Here is a 13,809-nt window from a genome sequence, read left to right as displayed (position 1 = left end):
TGTGGATGTATTTGCTTAAATACCCAAATATTTGAAGAACATTTATGCATTACTGTGTGCAGCATGATTTAGTATTTACAAGAAAAACATTTGACAGTATCTTATGGAATTTAAAATAATCAAATAACAATTATATCATTTATCTTTGTAGTTTTTTTTTTATTGTCATTAATGTGCCTTGAGTTCCTATAAGTGGTGATTGGTTGGTTTATTGGATGGACGTTGAAGTAACACAGACTATACTTTCAAGCTTTTGATTGGTTGAGAAAGCCTTGTTATGTGTTATAGCACTACTTGATAAATGGCATGATATTGAAAAAAGAAGGAAAAAAGTTGAATCATTTTGAAAGAGCATCTTTAGTGGCTCCTTTGTTTAGAATGTGCTTCATTCCAAATCCTTTGTTGGTACAACAAGTGGTGTGGCTGACAGATTAAGAGTGTCACAGAACAACACTGTCACATTGTATGCCAAGACTCTCGCTGGCAAGCAGGAATCACTAATTTCCACATTAAATGATGCCAACTGCTGACAGATATGTGCTTAGCAAGTTAACAACTTACCATTGCCAGTTGGAAAATGAACAAATACATATTTACTCTGATTCTTTAGTTATGCCATCAAAGTAACATTGGCGTCGTGAAAACGTGGCGTTAAAACCAGCTTTAATTATTGTTTTCAATTTACTGAGGACTTATAGTACACACAGAATGTGGTAACAGTTTGATATGAACACACACATTTTATAGCTCTGTAACAGGCATAACATTAAGTGTCACCATCTGAAGTTTGAATTATATTGGTTTAATAAGTTCCCCAGAATCAGAAAATGTAGTGTTCTGTCTTGTCAAGTAGATAAGACAACTGCAACAAAAGCAAAATGAGGTTTCCTGAGGTTACTGGCCACAGGAATGCAAATTGTCATGTGTTGCATGCGTGTGTGTGTGTGTGTGTGTGTGTGTGTGTGTGTGTGTGTATTTACACATTTGGATAGGTGACTAACAGGACAGTATGAGTTTGATTGCTTTTCAGAAAAATAAGTGGTGAAATACCTGTATACCAGTCTTTTCTTTATTGTCCAGCAATAGCAAATGGCTAAGTTTGAAACCACTAAATCATTTGAGTTATAAGTAATATTAGCTGTTAGTAATACTAGATTGATTAGACAACATTATTCACTTTATCAATTGGGTGTAATTGTACACAAGCATACATGTATGTGAACTAGCACTACAAGTACACATTTGATGAAGCTAATAAATTAACATTGCCATTGTGATTCTTATATGCATGGTTACAATGACAATCTAAAATTTATTTTGTATGAATAAATCGCCGGTACTCCCTGCTTGTTTAGAATCAAAAGACAATTGTTGCGCTATTAAAAAAATGTATTTTGAAAAATGGTTGTTTAACAAATAAAAGATTGAGTTTACACATTTAGAGAGGGTGAATAAATTCAATCACTCATCTATTAGGATCCAACAGCCGTTTCTGTCCACCATAAAAAAATTTAAACTCTCTACGTTGTACGGTTTGGACAAACGCAGCGAGAGAATCTTAACACACACACACACACACACACACACACACACACACGCAAAAATCACGCTTTATAATGATTATAGACAAGTGCTGGCCATTTTCCAATCCAGCAACAATTATAATATTCAAATGTGTGTGTGTGTATGAGAAGAGAGCGGTGGGGGTAATTTGCCAATGATATTTGAATGCCTTTTTATTTTGTCTTTTAATTTTTTTGGGATAAAGGACACCACAGATAACATAACTTTAACTTTAAGGTTATAAAATATGGAACATTTCTGTATTTTTAGAATTGGCCAATGCAATTGACATTTGTGTGTTGGGTCACAGAGCTGAAGTCATTCCACCAGCTGCCCACAATTACACACCCTGCCATCCACCAACACATTTCACCAACAGACTAACCAGGCGCTCATGTACAGAATCCTGACTCTTATTGTCGCACAACACATTTTACAATTCTCCATCACTAACTCACCAGAAAAAGTTTTTTTTGTTTTTAGAAACCAAATTCACCCAGAATGCACTCCAACATACACAAGTTGAACATTTAGATGAGAAAAAAAGCAAAATCCAATCTATTAAAAAAAAGGTTGGCGTAACTGTTGGCATAATTTTGTTATAAAAAAAAATCTCTTCCCATTAAACATAGTGTTACAATGTTTCTGTACAAGGGATTACTTGGATTCCCAATAGTTTTTTTTCAGAGGGTCAAAAAATGTCTTTTGTTATGCTTTCCAGAGAGTACAGCCAAGATTTTGTGCTCCTACATCTATCTTGATTTGGAATAGAAATATATAAACGATAAAACCTGTGCCTTGCTGAGACAAACACAATTTCTTAGGTTGAATTGGGATCAGGCTGAGATGGGAGAGATTCAATTTTTCAAGGGAACGCCACAAGAAAGCAGAGAAGACAAAACCGTTTTCAACGTCACCCCACAATATTCCTGAAGGGCATCTAACAATCTATATCATCATCCTATTCCTCCATGTATTATGATGTCCACTATTTCTCTTTAACTGACAGAATCATTGGTCTTTGATTCATTCTTTTTCTCTAGATTTCTACCTCAGGCCGGTACAGATGAATGTGCCATACTTCAGTAACCTCCAAAGAAGGTTATTTATTTCTAACAAGATGAAGACATGGCTAGGGTGAGTGCCGCAACTGACTTCTGGGCAAGAAAAGAAAAAAAACCATCCCTGTCTAATCCCAAACCACACAAGGCTGTCTTGGCAGACCGTGCTATTATTAATAGATCGGCCTCATTTTTCCACCCTTGCCGATATGCAATTTTTGTTTCTTTTTCGTCTTCTTTTTCACCTTTTCATAATGTCAGCGTTTCATATCAAACTGTGCACTGCTAAATCGTCATGTTGAAACTGTGCGTACCTGTTTGTGAACATTATCTCAACCACTTTCAGTTTAAAAATAACCCTGCTATCTGATTCTCCCACTGCATACTATGTGTATTCACAGTGTATATCCCACAAACCTCCACTCCAAAGGGAGTGTGTTTTGAATCATTATTATACATTTGCCGCCTCAGCTGATAGCCCATATTTAGGTTGCCATAGCAACACTCAGGTAAGTGGAAAGAAGTGCTTACTTTGCCACGCAGCATGGAGTCTGTTTCTAAAAGTGGTGACCCTTTAAAAGCAAACACCCACTGACATGAGGAGGCAACTAGCACCGTACATAATTTGGAAATGTACCTGTAGCTCTGAGAAAGAAAAACCTAACATTTTTATGTTTTTATTTTGTGTAGGCAATTAAAAAACAAACAAAAAACTAGCAGGGAGGAATTTGCTCAAATCTGCCTTTTTCTGTTCCACCCTCCATTGCCTCTCATCCTCCTCTTCTATCAAATGCTTGTATCTCAGCATTGATATACTCCCCTTCTCTCTGCTCTACTGGTTTGTCAACTTTCACACACCTTCCTTTACGTGCTTCTCTTCATGCCCACCGTGTTTCTTCCCCTGGGCACAGCTGTGTCTGGTCTACAAGACTCCTGGCAGCTGTCTATCCCCAGCAGATCGGCATCAGAGGCACAGGCCGTATGGAAGGAATCATAATTGTGCTCGTTTGGCCTCCAAAAAGCGAGGCAAAACACATATAGTCTGTTGCTTCAGGCTACTCTGTATTCAACCTTTCTTTTGATTTCCCAATGGCCAGTTTGGAAATTTAATATCAAAAGCTATCAAAATAAAGTATATCTTTGGTTTCAGTGTTTGTGTTTTAGCTTCATTACACTCAAAGATAAAAAAAGGTTCTTGGATAACAGCTACCCCAGATTTCGAAAGGACAGTGAAAGATTTGTTGGCCTGATTGTTGGAATATTTCCAGAGGTTAATGTCATCATGAGTATGTTTTTATTGTAAGTCCATTTAGATACATGATTGAAGACTTTATTGCAAACATGAGCATTTCTGCTTTGAAGAGAAAAATGGTGGGGTAAATGTCATGATATTTCCAGAGGATATAGTAATTATGTTAATATATTTTCACTTCCACACAACACAATATGATCAAAAAGAGAGATTATGATTGTTTAGTTGTGATATTTTTTATCCACAAATTTAGCACTGTGGTTGAGAAATTGCAGTATGGACCGCAGGAAGTAAACAGACTTTGTTGCCCTTTATCTTTTGGGGGGTAGTAAATTGTTTATAGATCAGTTACAACTCTCGACTACACATCTAACACAAAAAGTAGTAAACAGATTTCAGCTAAGGGGAGAAGAAGACAGGCATAAGGATATACAATGAGCTTGAGAAGGCTTAATCATTACCAGGGTGACCAAACCTACTTGAATGGGAAAAAAAAGGAATATAGAGTGACTTCAAAAAGTTTGGGGAACCTAGATATGGATAGGTATACTGGGGAGACAGTGCCTTCTCTGTACGACGGTAGTATAAGTAAGTGGTTCTTGAGGTTTGTTAAAGAAGTAAATGCTACCTGTGTTACCTAACTGACATTTGTGGTAAAGTGTTATTTGAAAGTAAGGGAGAGTGCAAGCTGAGATGAAATCAGGTACACAGGACAGGTTTTCACATTTTAAAAGGAAACATCAGTTCATACATTTTTCAGTACCAAACCTTTCAGCATATTTGTATGACCCAAAGGATACGAGCGCGGATAAACTAAAACTGACTGTACACACCGATATTTTTTTTTTGTCTTTCAAGTCCACACACTGAATTCCAATTGTCTATTGATTGAACAGGGCATTCAGTCTTTGTTTTTCTTTTTGTATTGTCTACAGATCAGAAAACCCCAATTTGATATACTACTACAAGATTTCTGCATATGTGACATTCAAGTATTTTCAGCCATGGAAACCTTATTTTTTTCAGATTGCATTATGTACTTTGGTGTGCAAACATGTTGAGATTGAGAACAAGTTGTTGAGATTGGGATTCCTGTAAAGATTTCGTCAGGGGCCGGCCATTAATATTCATAAGCATACAATTTAGTGGCATTCACAAGGCTAGGGCATAACAAAAACAAAGAATAAATTTGTCATGAGTTATTATATTAGTATAAACAAAGTTGCGTTGCATGACTTACGAGAGAGGTCTCTCCAGCCGCCCGCCTGTGGTGCCAATGATTTCTCCAAGGGTGCAAAACGTCTGGCCCAAAAAATCCTAAGGAAAGAGATCAAAGTGAATGAGTTGCATGACTTGCAAACTAATGACAAAATAGCCTTGCTCCTGTCAAACACAATCGATCCTGGGACACGAGTTGGACGGATTTTTAAATAACTTATTAAAATGTATGTTTCCAAGGTTGAACTGTCATCATAATAGTGTGTATTAACTCGGAAAGGAAAAATGCGAGACACATTCATCCATCTTCGACACTGCTTAATCTAGCTGTAAGGGTGTTGGTGTCAAGCAACCTTCATCAAATAACTCAAAAGCGACGGTACAGGGTTGAATCAGGCCTATCTGTGTGGAGTTTGCAAGGTTCTCCCCATGCCTGTGTGGACTTTTTCAGTGTAGACCGATTTCCTCCCGCATCCCAAAGGTAGCCTGATTGGAGACTCCAAAATGTCCATGTTCCCTGTGATTGGCTGGCAAGTGATTCAGCGTGATACCTGCCAGCTGCCTACAGTTAGGTGGGATTGGCTCGGACACACCCATAAACCCTGTAAGAATAAGCGGCTTGGAAGATGAATGGATGAATTAATAAATTATCAACTTAACCCCTTAATACACACCTGTTTGTGCACTTACAATCAAGACTATGATTCTGAAAACAAAATTCTAAGAAAGTATTTTTCTTTTCTTGTAGGGATATTATGTCATTTGGCTTTTTGAACGACATTACTAATCAAAAACATGCTCCATTCTCATAGAAATATACATGTACATTGAAGCCCGATGGACATGCAGTATTGGAAAGATGGAAATTGTGAAGGGGAGACACACAAACAAGCCGGCAGGAATTTAGGGGTGTCGAGAAGGTTTGATCAAGGGAGCAAATCAGCTCACATCGTGTACGAAGGCACATACTGTATAAGTTAGGTAAGGGTAAATGTTCTGATTATTTCAGTATGGGATGTTTGTATTGTGTCTTTTTCCATTTCTTAAATATGGTAGTGCATTAGACTAAGATTAAAAATAAAACTTTTGTCAAGCTATCAAAGCTACTTGCTTTGCCAGTCATTCCCTTTTCAGCCACGACAGCTGCATGACAACAGGCATGAAAACCACAGGACTATTATTCCATCAGGGCCATAACCTGCAGTGCCACTTTCTGTGTGTCAGTTTAATAATTGAAGCTGAATTGTCAGTGATTCATCCACAGATCTCCTGGGCTGAGATTTCTCTCAATAGAAATTCAACTCCACTGTGATCATGTATACTTTCTATTTTTTGAAGGGCCTTTTTCTAGCACTTCCTAATTCATTAGTTTCATCACTGCAAGAAAAATTTTCTATTCTTCCACATGCCTACCAGACTACCCGAAAAATACAGATCTAAAAAAGCAACAATGACAGGATGAAACATTAGTCATCTTTTATTTTGTGTTGTTTATTTGGAGGCCTTAAACAACAACAGTTGCTTGTAAATCTGAAGACAATATGGAAAGAACATTATGAAATTCGGAAACTCTCTTGGCTTGGTGGTGTTTGGTCTTCATGACATGAGATGGAAGAGAAAAAAAATGAAGCAGACTATTTTAGAACATAAATCACGAAATGAGTGAAGGAGGATGAGCACTGCAATGTAAAGGCTCTTTAATCATAAAACACTCACCTTCTGCTCAGATTGGAGATTGATAGTTTTTGAAATACAAAAAGGGACATTTGTCAAGAGAAAAGCTCACGCTATGAATTCTGACTAGCAATGCACAGTGAGTCACAACATGGCTGTTGTTTTCTCTGTAAATGAGTTTACACTGAACTATCACTTCTGAGTCGAAACTGTCAGTTGACATTGACATAGCGCACTTACGTGTTTGGAAATGTTACAGCTTCTGGAGTCCACATTATACCTGTCAGAAACAAAGAGTGGATATGATTACGGAAAGGCCTGTTGGGATTTACAGTACAATTACAAGGTTCAATGTTAGCTCATCAGCGGAGATATGCTAACTAATAATATGGGCACTGTCATTTCTTCATTTTGACTCAAGAATGTTTCTGTAACAAAAATTGTCAATGTGAATATGAATATATCGTGGTAAAATCAACACAATTTTGTTATAGTCCTCTTTATCACCGTCATCATTATCGTTATCACAATTACTAGCTAACTTTTGTTAACTCTGAGTTTATTTTTTGCAAGACCATTTTTTGCAATTTAGGTAACTTTTGGAGAGGGTACTTAAAAGAACCATAGTTAAATGTAACATAAGTCAAGTTAAGCATTTTTAAAATTGAACTTTTTAAATTAGTATGGATTAATGCAAACGCTGAAATTTCATATGCGTAAATGGTGTCATCGTACCTAAATCTGCTTTACCAGATTTGTGTTTTTTAAGAATTCGATATTAAATGAATAAATGAATGAATGGACCTTAAAGGTGAGACACTTTTAGACTGTGCTGAAGAACAAAACAGTGTACACTGCTGGTAAGCCCCAATTCAAAGTATTTTTATCCACAATTGTGTTTACTTTAACAGGATTGAAACAATTATTACACATTTCATGCCTTGTTGATGAAACTAAAGTGGAATCTTTTGTGGCCTTCGACTGCTCTTGATTAAGAATAAAATGGTTAGTGAAGTTAAGTGAATATTTAGACAAATCTAATTTGATCAGTGAGGCCACTAAATGGCTTGCTTTTTAAATGATTCATTAAATTGAATTTTGCTGTCACTTCATTGCTACCCTACTGAATAAAGATGTGTTTTCCCCAAACGGAGTTGAGATGCAACAAAGTCAACTAGGATTTAGCTCATTTATGGGACTAAAACATCAAGTTACTTACACATCAAACCTTAGATTTTGCTTTTCTTCAAAGAAGAAATCCAACACAAACTTCCGGACAAAATCAGGATTCCGGGTGTTATCAATCACCTCTGTCCGGCCAGACTACAACAAAGGAAAAGTCAATACATGTAATTAAAGGTAGTCAAAACCCAAAGAAAAACACAGATGATTAGGGACCCATATTAATAACATTTGTCACCATTTTGAATACACGCAAATATAATTTTGAAATTGTCTCAAGAAATTATTGGGATTTGTTCTGCCTCGTGAGAGCTACTTAGAGTAAGAATCAAAGTCTTTTATCCGCACAAGGCTAGGCTGTTCCCACCTCTTTTCTGGGCCAAGCTATCTTTTCGTCTCACTGACAATCGCACCAGCTCTAATTCCCCCAGTGGACTACCAGCCTCGCCTCCGTGGTTTGGCCCGAAAGCACCATGTAATGAGCTATTGATTTCGACATTGCCTCGCCGTAGCTGTAATACCTCGATTCATGTCTTTAGTGCCCTGGACACATAGGCGATGCTATCAACTATGTCCTCACCCTATTCATTACCAAGGTCTTGCATGGAAGTGCCCTGCACCGTCAAACCTATCTACCTGCCACATCGACCCTAACGTAAATCTCAATTGGTTTCAAATTTCAATCAGCTCAGATTCTTTTTGTAGGCAAAACAATTAACAGGATTTTTTTCACAACTAAAATTAGGCTCCCACAACATTGCAATATAAATATCAAATGTAACCTACCATTACTTTTTGGGGGAGTACTTGATCACAATTGTGTAATGTTTTTTTGATCGCATGTAAGAGAGAATTATTATTGATTTTCAAATTGCTTAGCTGGGAGAAAACACTGTACCAGAGTATCAGACAGAAATTGAAATTTGTTTCCCCACGTTCCCAAGAGTTGCCAAGACAAACTTAAATTACAATAAAACATCAAACCTCAATCAAGCATTGTGCAAATAGTAGGCAAAGGTATCTTTGTAATGCCTCTGAAAAATCAGAGCACGTTTTCTAAGCTCACCGGCTCTTCTTTTAATCAAAGTCTGACACAGTGACCTTTCAGACAATACATTTTATACTTGTCAAGTTTGAAAGGGCCTTCTCTTCGCCTGATGTCAGCTGTCATCGTGGCACGGAGAAAAATCACCTCAACTACAGATATCCTGTCCCCACATATCAACTCTACAGATTGAGCTTTCCGTTCATAGGGTTATGTAGCCATCACCACTAGTTTCCAGGCTCAGGAGAAGAATATCACCCATATTGTAGATATTTTCTCACTGCCAATTTGTCTTTCACCTGAAAATGTTATTTTAAAAGCAAACAGCAATGGCCTGCTTTCCATCTATCCATCGTTATAGGCTACCCAACCCAAATGTGTGCACACTATATGAGGACCATCTTTTTACTCCACAGATTGCAAAACATTCCAGTCACTCTATTACTCGAAATCCTTTCAGATTTCTGATGCTAGCAAATAAAACATCAAAGCTCACATAACACTGATCTTTGAAAAATATTTTTTTGACCATGTTAAGTCTGACCGGTGAAACATTCTGATTAAGAGTTATGTTAACTTCATTTGAAGCAACAGAAGTGGGGAAAAATACTTCCCAAGTTTGCAACAAGTGGTAGAGGGTATACTGGCCCCAACTTGTTGGTGTGGTTATATTTTTTGATCAAAGAAAGGACATATACTATACTGTAATCATCGTAGATCATTGTAGATTGTATAATTTAAAACAGTCAACGAAGATTTATGGGCAGTTACAAGTTGACATTTTTGGCTTCTTCTTGGAGGGTCTCATTAATTTTGATTGGTTTAATGTGTAATAGAAGATGAATAATGAGCTCTGAATTCGACACAAACATGTTGACCTTGTTCAGACGGAAGGCAAATTAGATTTTTCATCAAATAAGATGATGAATCTATATTGTATGCTCTCACATGTTCATTGACGTACATTATATAAAGTATAGAATGTAGTACAGTATTATACATTGCATACATATATCACCTTTTGGGGCTAACATATCTGCATGTGTTTCTATGGTAACAAGGTAGGTTGGCAAACCTTGGAGTTTTATCCAATATTTGAGTTATAGGTTCAATTTGCCCTTGCTCCTAAATAAATAAAATAAACACAAACAAACACACACACACGTAATTGTTTTATTCTCACTAGGAATTAGATTTTGTTTAACAACTGCATGCCTTGTGTGTGCTATACGCAATAAGAAAATTAAGCTGTTGTTGTCTCAATTAGACCAAAGATAGCATATACCAGAATTTTTAATGTGTTGTCTGATTTTCCTTTGGTCTGTGGTGTAACATTAATATTGACAAAAAAATCAGTTATTCAACTGTGACCTGGAGATGCATGTCACAGAGTGAATGGCCCAGAGTGATCTTTTTTTCCCCCCCCAGAGTATTTCAAAAAAATAAGTGTTAGCCTCAGTGTTGCTTACTTCAGAGGAGTATGTAAGGTTTGTATTAATTGAATTATCAATTATAGAAAACTTGCTTTGTCTTCCAGTAGGTAAGCGAAAAAAATATTTTGTTGATCTTTCTCCTTCAAATATCAGAGGTTATTTCTGAGAGGATATTTTAATTGGGAATACTCTTCACTGAACATAAAAAGCGTTCTCATTATTAGCTTCTGTCACATTACACATTACTTTGAATTACACACCAATATGGCTTCTCATATTCTTCCTTGAAATATCAGTAACAATCTAATTGTGGCAAAGCATGTTAAGAGTGAGTAAAAGATGCCATTAATCGTATTGGCAATGAGCAATATCGCAAGATACAAGGTAGTTTAATCAAGTACATTTTTAATGAGACAAATGATTGATTTCCATTCTGTTTCCTCTTGTCAGCACTCACAACTAAATGTTCTCATATAATGATCATATTTTTACATATTTTTCTGCAACTCCAACTTCAGTTTTTTAGAATTTGAGCAGTAACAGTAGCCTGTTTTAACACTTGACGGCTCACTCGGGAGGTTGGCATTTTTCAATTTCTGTCTCGGCACATTCCAAAGTCACAGAAGGGGGAAACAACATTGGATGCTCATATGTAATTTATTCGTTCATTCATCTGTTGTACCCCTTATCCTCACAAGAGTTGTGGGGGTGCTGGAGCCTATCCCAGCCAACTATGGGCACCATGGGGGGACACGCTGAATTGATGGCCAGCCAATCACAGGGCACAAGGAGATGGACAACCTGGTATGGAATTTAGAGAAATAGTATTCTTACCTCCCTCCACTCTTTCGTTCCTATAGCTTGCAAATACAGAACCACCACTGAAAAGAAAAGAGTGGGACAAGAATTAACTTTGACACAATCCTAGTGGTCATTGATTGAAAAAAGAACAAGGACTATAAGCAGTATGTGTGATCCTGTTGTGGGTTTAACCTCTCTCAAATGCAAAACCAATGAGTGAACATTGAGAAATGCTGACTAAATTGCAGGAAGATGTTTGTATTTCACGGCAACGTATTAAAATCATGTTTTTTTTCTAGGTGGTCAGATGATTATTTTCCCAAATAAAATGAAAAAAACATTAAACAAATTATTGTTTATTTTAATTTCACATAACTTGTTTTAATTCTCTCTACTGGCTATCATAAAAATATGTTACTGTTCATTTATATCTCAATAAGTGAAAAAAGAGCTGTATCCACAGTGTTAGAGTTAGAAAATGTTTTCTGAACATTACCAAGCTTTAGTCCCAGAGCTACATTGAGCATAACTGCATAAATAAGCAATAATGCAACAGCAGCAGACAAATTAGAAACCCACAAATTCATCACTTTGTCATAATGAGATAAAACAAACACATGCACACACAAAAAATATGCTTGCCTAAGCATCTAAACAACACTTGCTTTAGGCACTAATTGCATGTTTTAATAATTGGTGTTGCTTTTTGTGTTTGGATGGGAACAATCAGCCATTGCGTCTTTCACCAAAATTCATTAGCTTGAATGTACTTCAAACTGTTTTGGACCAGCACACGATTAAAACCACATTTTCTCTCCTAATGAGCTCTTAAGTGAAAGATGATAACAGAGAAATAGCAGAAGGGAGGGAGCCTTTAGAGTAATGTATCTTTGGCATGGCAGAAAATCCTTCTATTGTTAGTTTGTTAGCCATATTTCTTTTCAATGGGTTTTACTAATGTAACGATCATAATGGAACGACCGTGGGCAAAAAAAACAAACGGCATTACAAGCCACAAACATTCTCAGGAGATTCTAGTCGAAAGTGTTCTCCTTATTCTGTCTCCTCGCCAACATGTGAAGTAATGATGTCCAAGCAAGCAAAAGCGTTTTGTCTGCAATCAAAGTCAAGGGACCTTGGTATCTCCCCAAGGTTGCAGAGTAATAGCACCAAAGCACCACGGCGACATCAGACTAATCCAATGGAGTCTCGACCAAAGAACCTGACTGATTACCTCTTTTATGGAAAGTGACTAAAAGAGGAAAGCGCCCATCTGGTCTGCCTCAGAGGAGCCAAATCAGAAGGCTATTCATTGCCAGCATTCAAGTGCCTACTTCTAAATACAACTCTTGACAATGGAGTACAGGACAGGACAGGATCCCGGCAACTCAGTAATAGGCTGATGTTGGGCGCAAGCACAAATCACATTAAGGTCTCATGTATTAAGTGGTACAAGAGGCGGGCAGTGGAACAGCAGGGGATGTCAGGAGAAATCACCTTTCCTAATACTATGCCTACATTGCTACTTTGGCAGGGAATTTCTTCTTTCAGCTATTATATGCACAGTCTGCTCCATAGCAACTCCTTGCAAAGTAGTGAATGGAAAAGAGGGATGCGTATAACAAGGTTTTTGCATCCAAACATATTACTTTCCCTGAATTTAGTTTTCATACTGCAGTTGGCAGCAGTGAGTTCATATATTGAATATAAATATTGGATTTTGTTAATTACTCAGTGAAGTCTCCAGTATTAGCTGTAATTGTATGTGCAAATCAGAATTGTAAAAAAAGCTTGAAATAAGGTGTACTTCTAAAATAAAATGTCACATACACATTATACTTAAGATTAATATGACAATTGTATACAGAAATTTTATTGAAAGAACAACGTTGTTTATGGTTAGAAATTAACTAGTTAGCACTGAATGTGTTACTTTTGGTTTGCTTGATGTATAATGTGACATATATCGAAACGTAAAGTGAAAATTCAGGTCTGATCTTCATCAAATTTCTCACATTTATTTTAAGGTTCACTGATTTAGTGGTAAAAGGCTTACTTTCAAAGGATGTTCATCAGTGTTGCGCACTACCTATTTAACCGAAATGACAATCTTCGTCAGGTTTGAAAAATATATCTTCCATTGCATTGTCGCGGGAAAAAAAGAATGCTTTACTTCACTTTTAACTACAATCCATCTACTGTGGTTCAAACAGAGAAGACTTCACAAGCTTGGGGAAACGAAAAATAGCCTTGTGCGACTCCTCAAGGGCAGCGACAAAGTACTTGAGGTCATGCATGCCTGGAATATGTTAAAACCTCCATGAGATGGGACTGAATATGACAGTGTTACAGATCCACGCTGGTGACTTTCTACTAGCAAGGATTCTCATTAAAAATCTTTAAAACACAGACTGACAGCATAAATCACAAGACGCCTTCATGAATAGAAAATAGCTTCAAATATCCAAAGAACATTACTGGTTTTATTTAAATACCAATACTACTCACTGCAGCTTTTCTTATTCATAATGTTTTTCAGATTTATTATTTATTTTACATATAAAAGCAAGGCCAAAAGAT

General features: G+C 36.8%; 1 protein-coding gene across 4 annotated transcripts in view; it reads right to left on the bottom strand.

Moving 5' to 3' along the window:
* Window positions 1–13,809, bottom strand: part of LOC144075355 (copine-9-like) — a 65,765-nt gene that overhangs the window by 19,206 nt on the left and 32,750 nt on the right. For 2 of the 4 annotated variants that reach the window (XM_077602295.1, XM_077602302.1), the window contains 4 exons: window positions 11,263–11,309; window positions 7,988–8,091; window positions 7,009–7,048; window positions 5,117–5,193 (listed from right to left, as the gene is read on the bottom strand). In XM_077602295.1, coding sequence (XP_077458421.1) covers window positions 5,117–5,193; window positions 7,009–7,048; window positions 7,988–8,091; window positions 11,263–11,309 — 268 coding nt within the window. Of the gene's footprint in view, window positions 1–4,455; window positions 5,037–5,116; window positions 5,194–7,008; window positions 7,049–7,987; window positions 8,092–11,262; window positions 11,310–13,809 lie in introns of those variants that run through there. The other 2 variants (XM_077602318.1, XM_077602327.1) reach the window with 2 other exon arrangements.

This window comes from Stigmatopora argus, chromosome 1 (genome assembly GCF_051989625.1).
Source record: "Stigmatopora argus isolate UIUO_Sarg chromosome 1, RoL_Sarg_1.0, whole genome shotgun sequence".
Lineage (NCBI taxonomy): Eukaryota > Metazoa > Chordata > Actinopteri > Syngnathiformes > Syngnathidae > Stigmatopora > Stigmatopora argus.
Note: the sequence above shows the minus strand (reverse complement) of the source record. Positions and strands in the feature narration are given on the sequence as shown.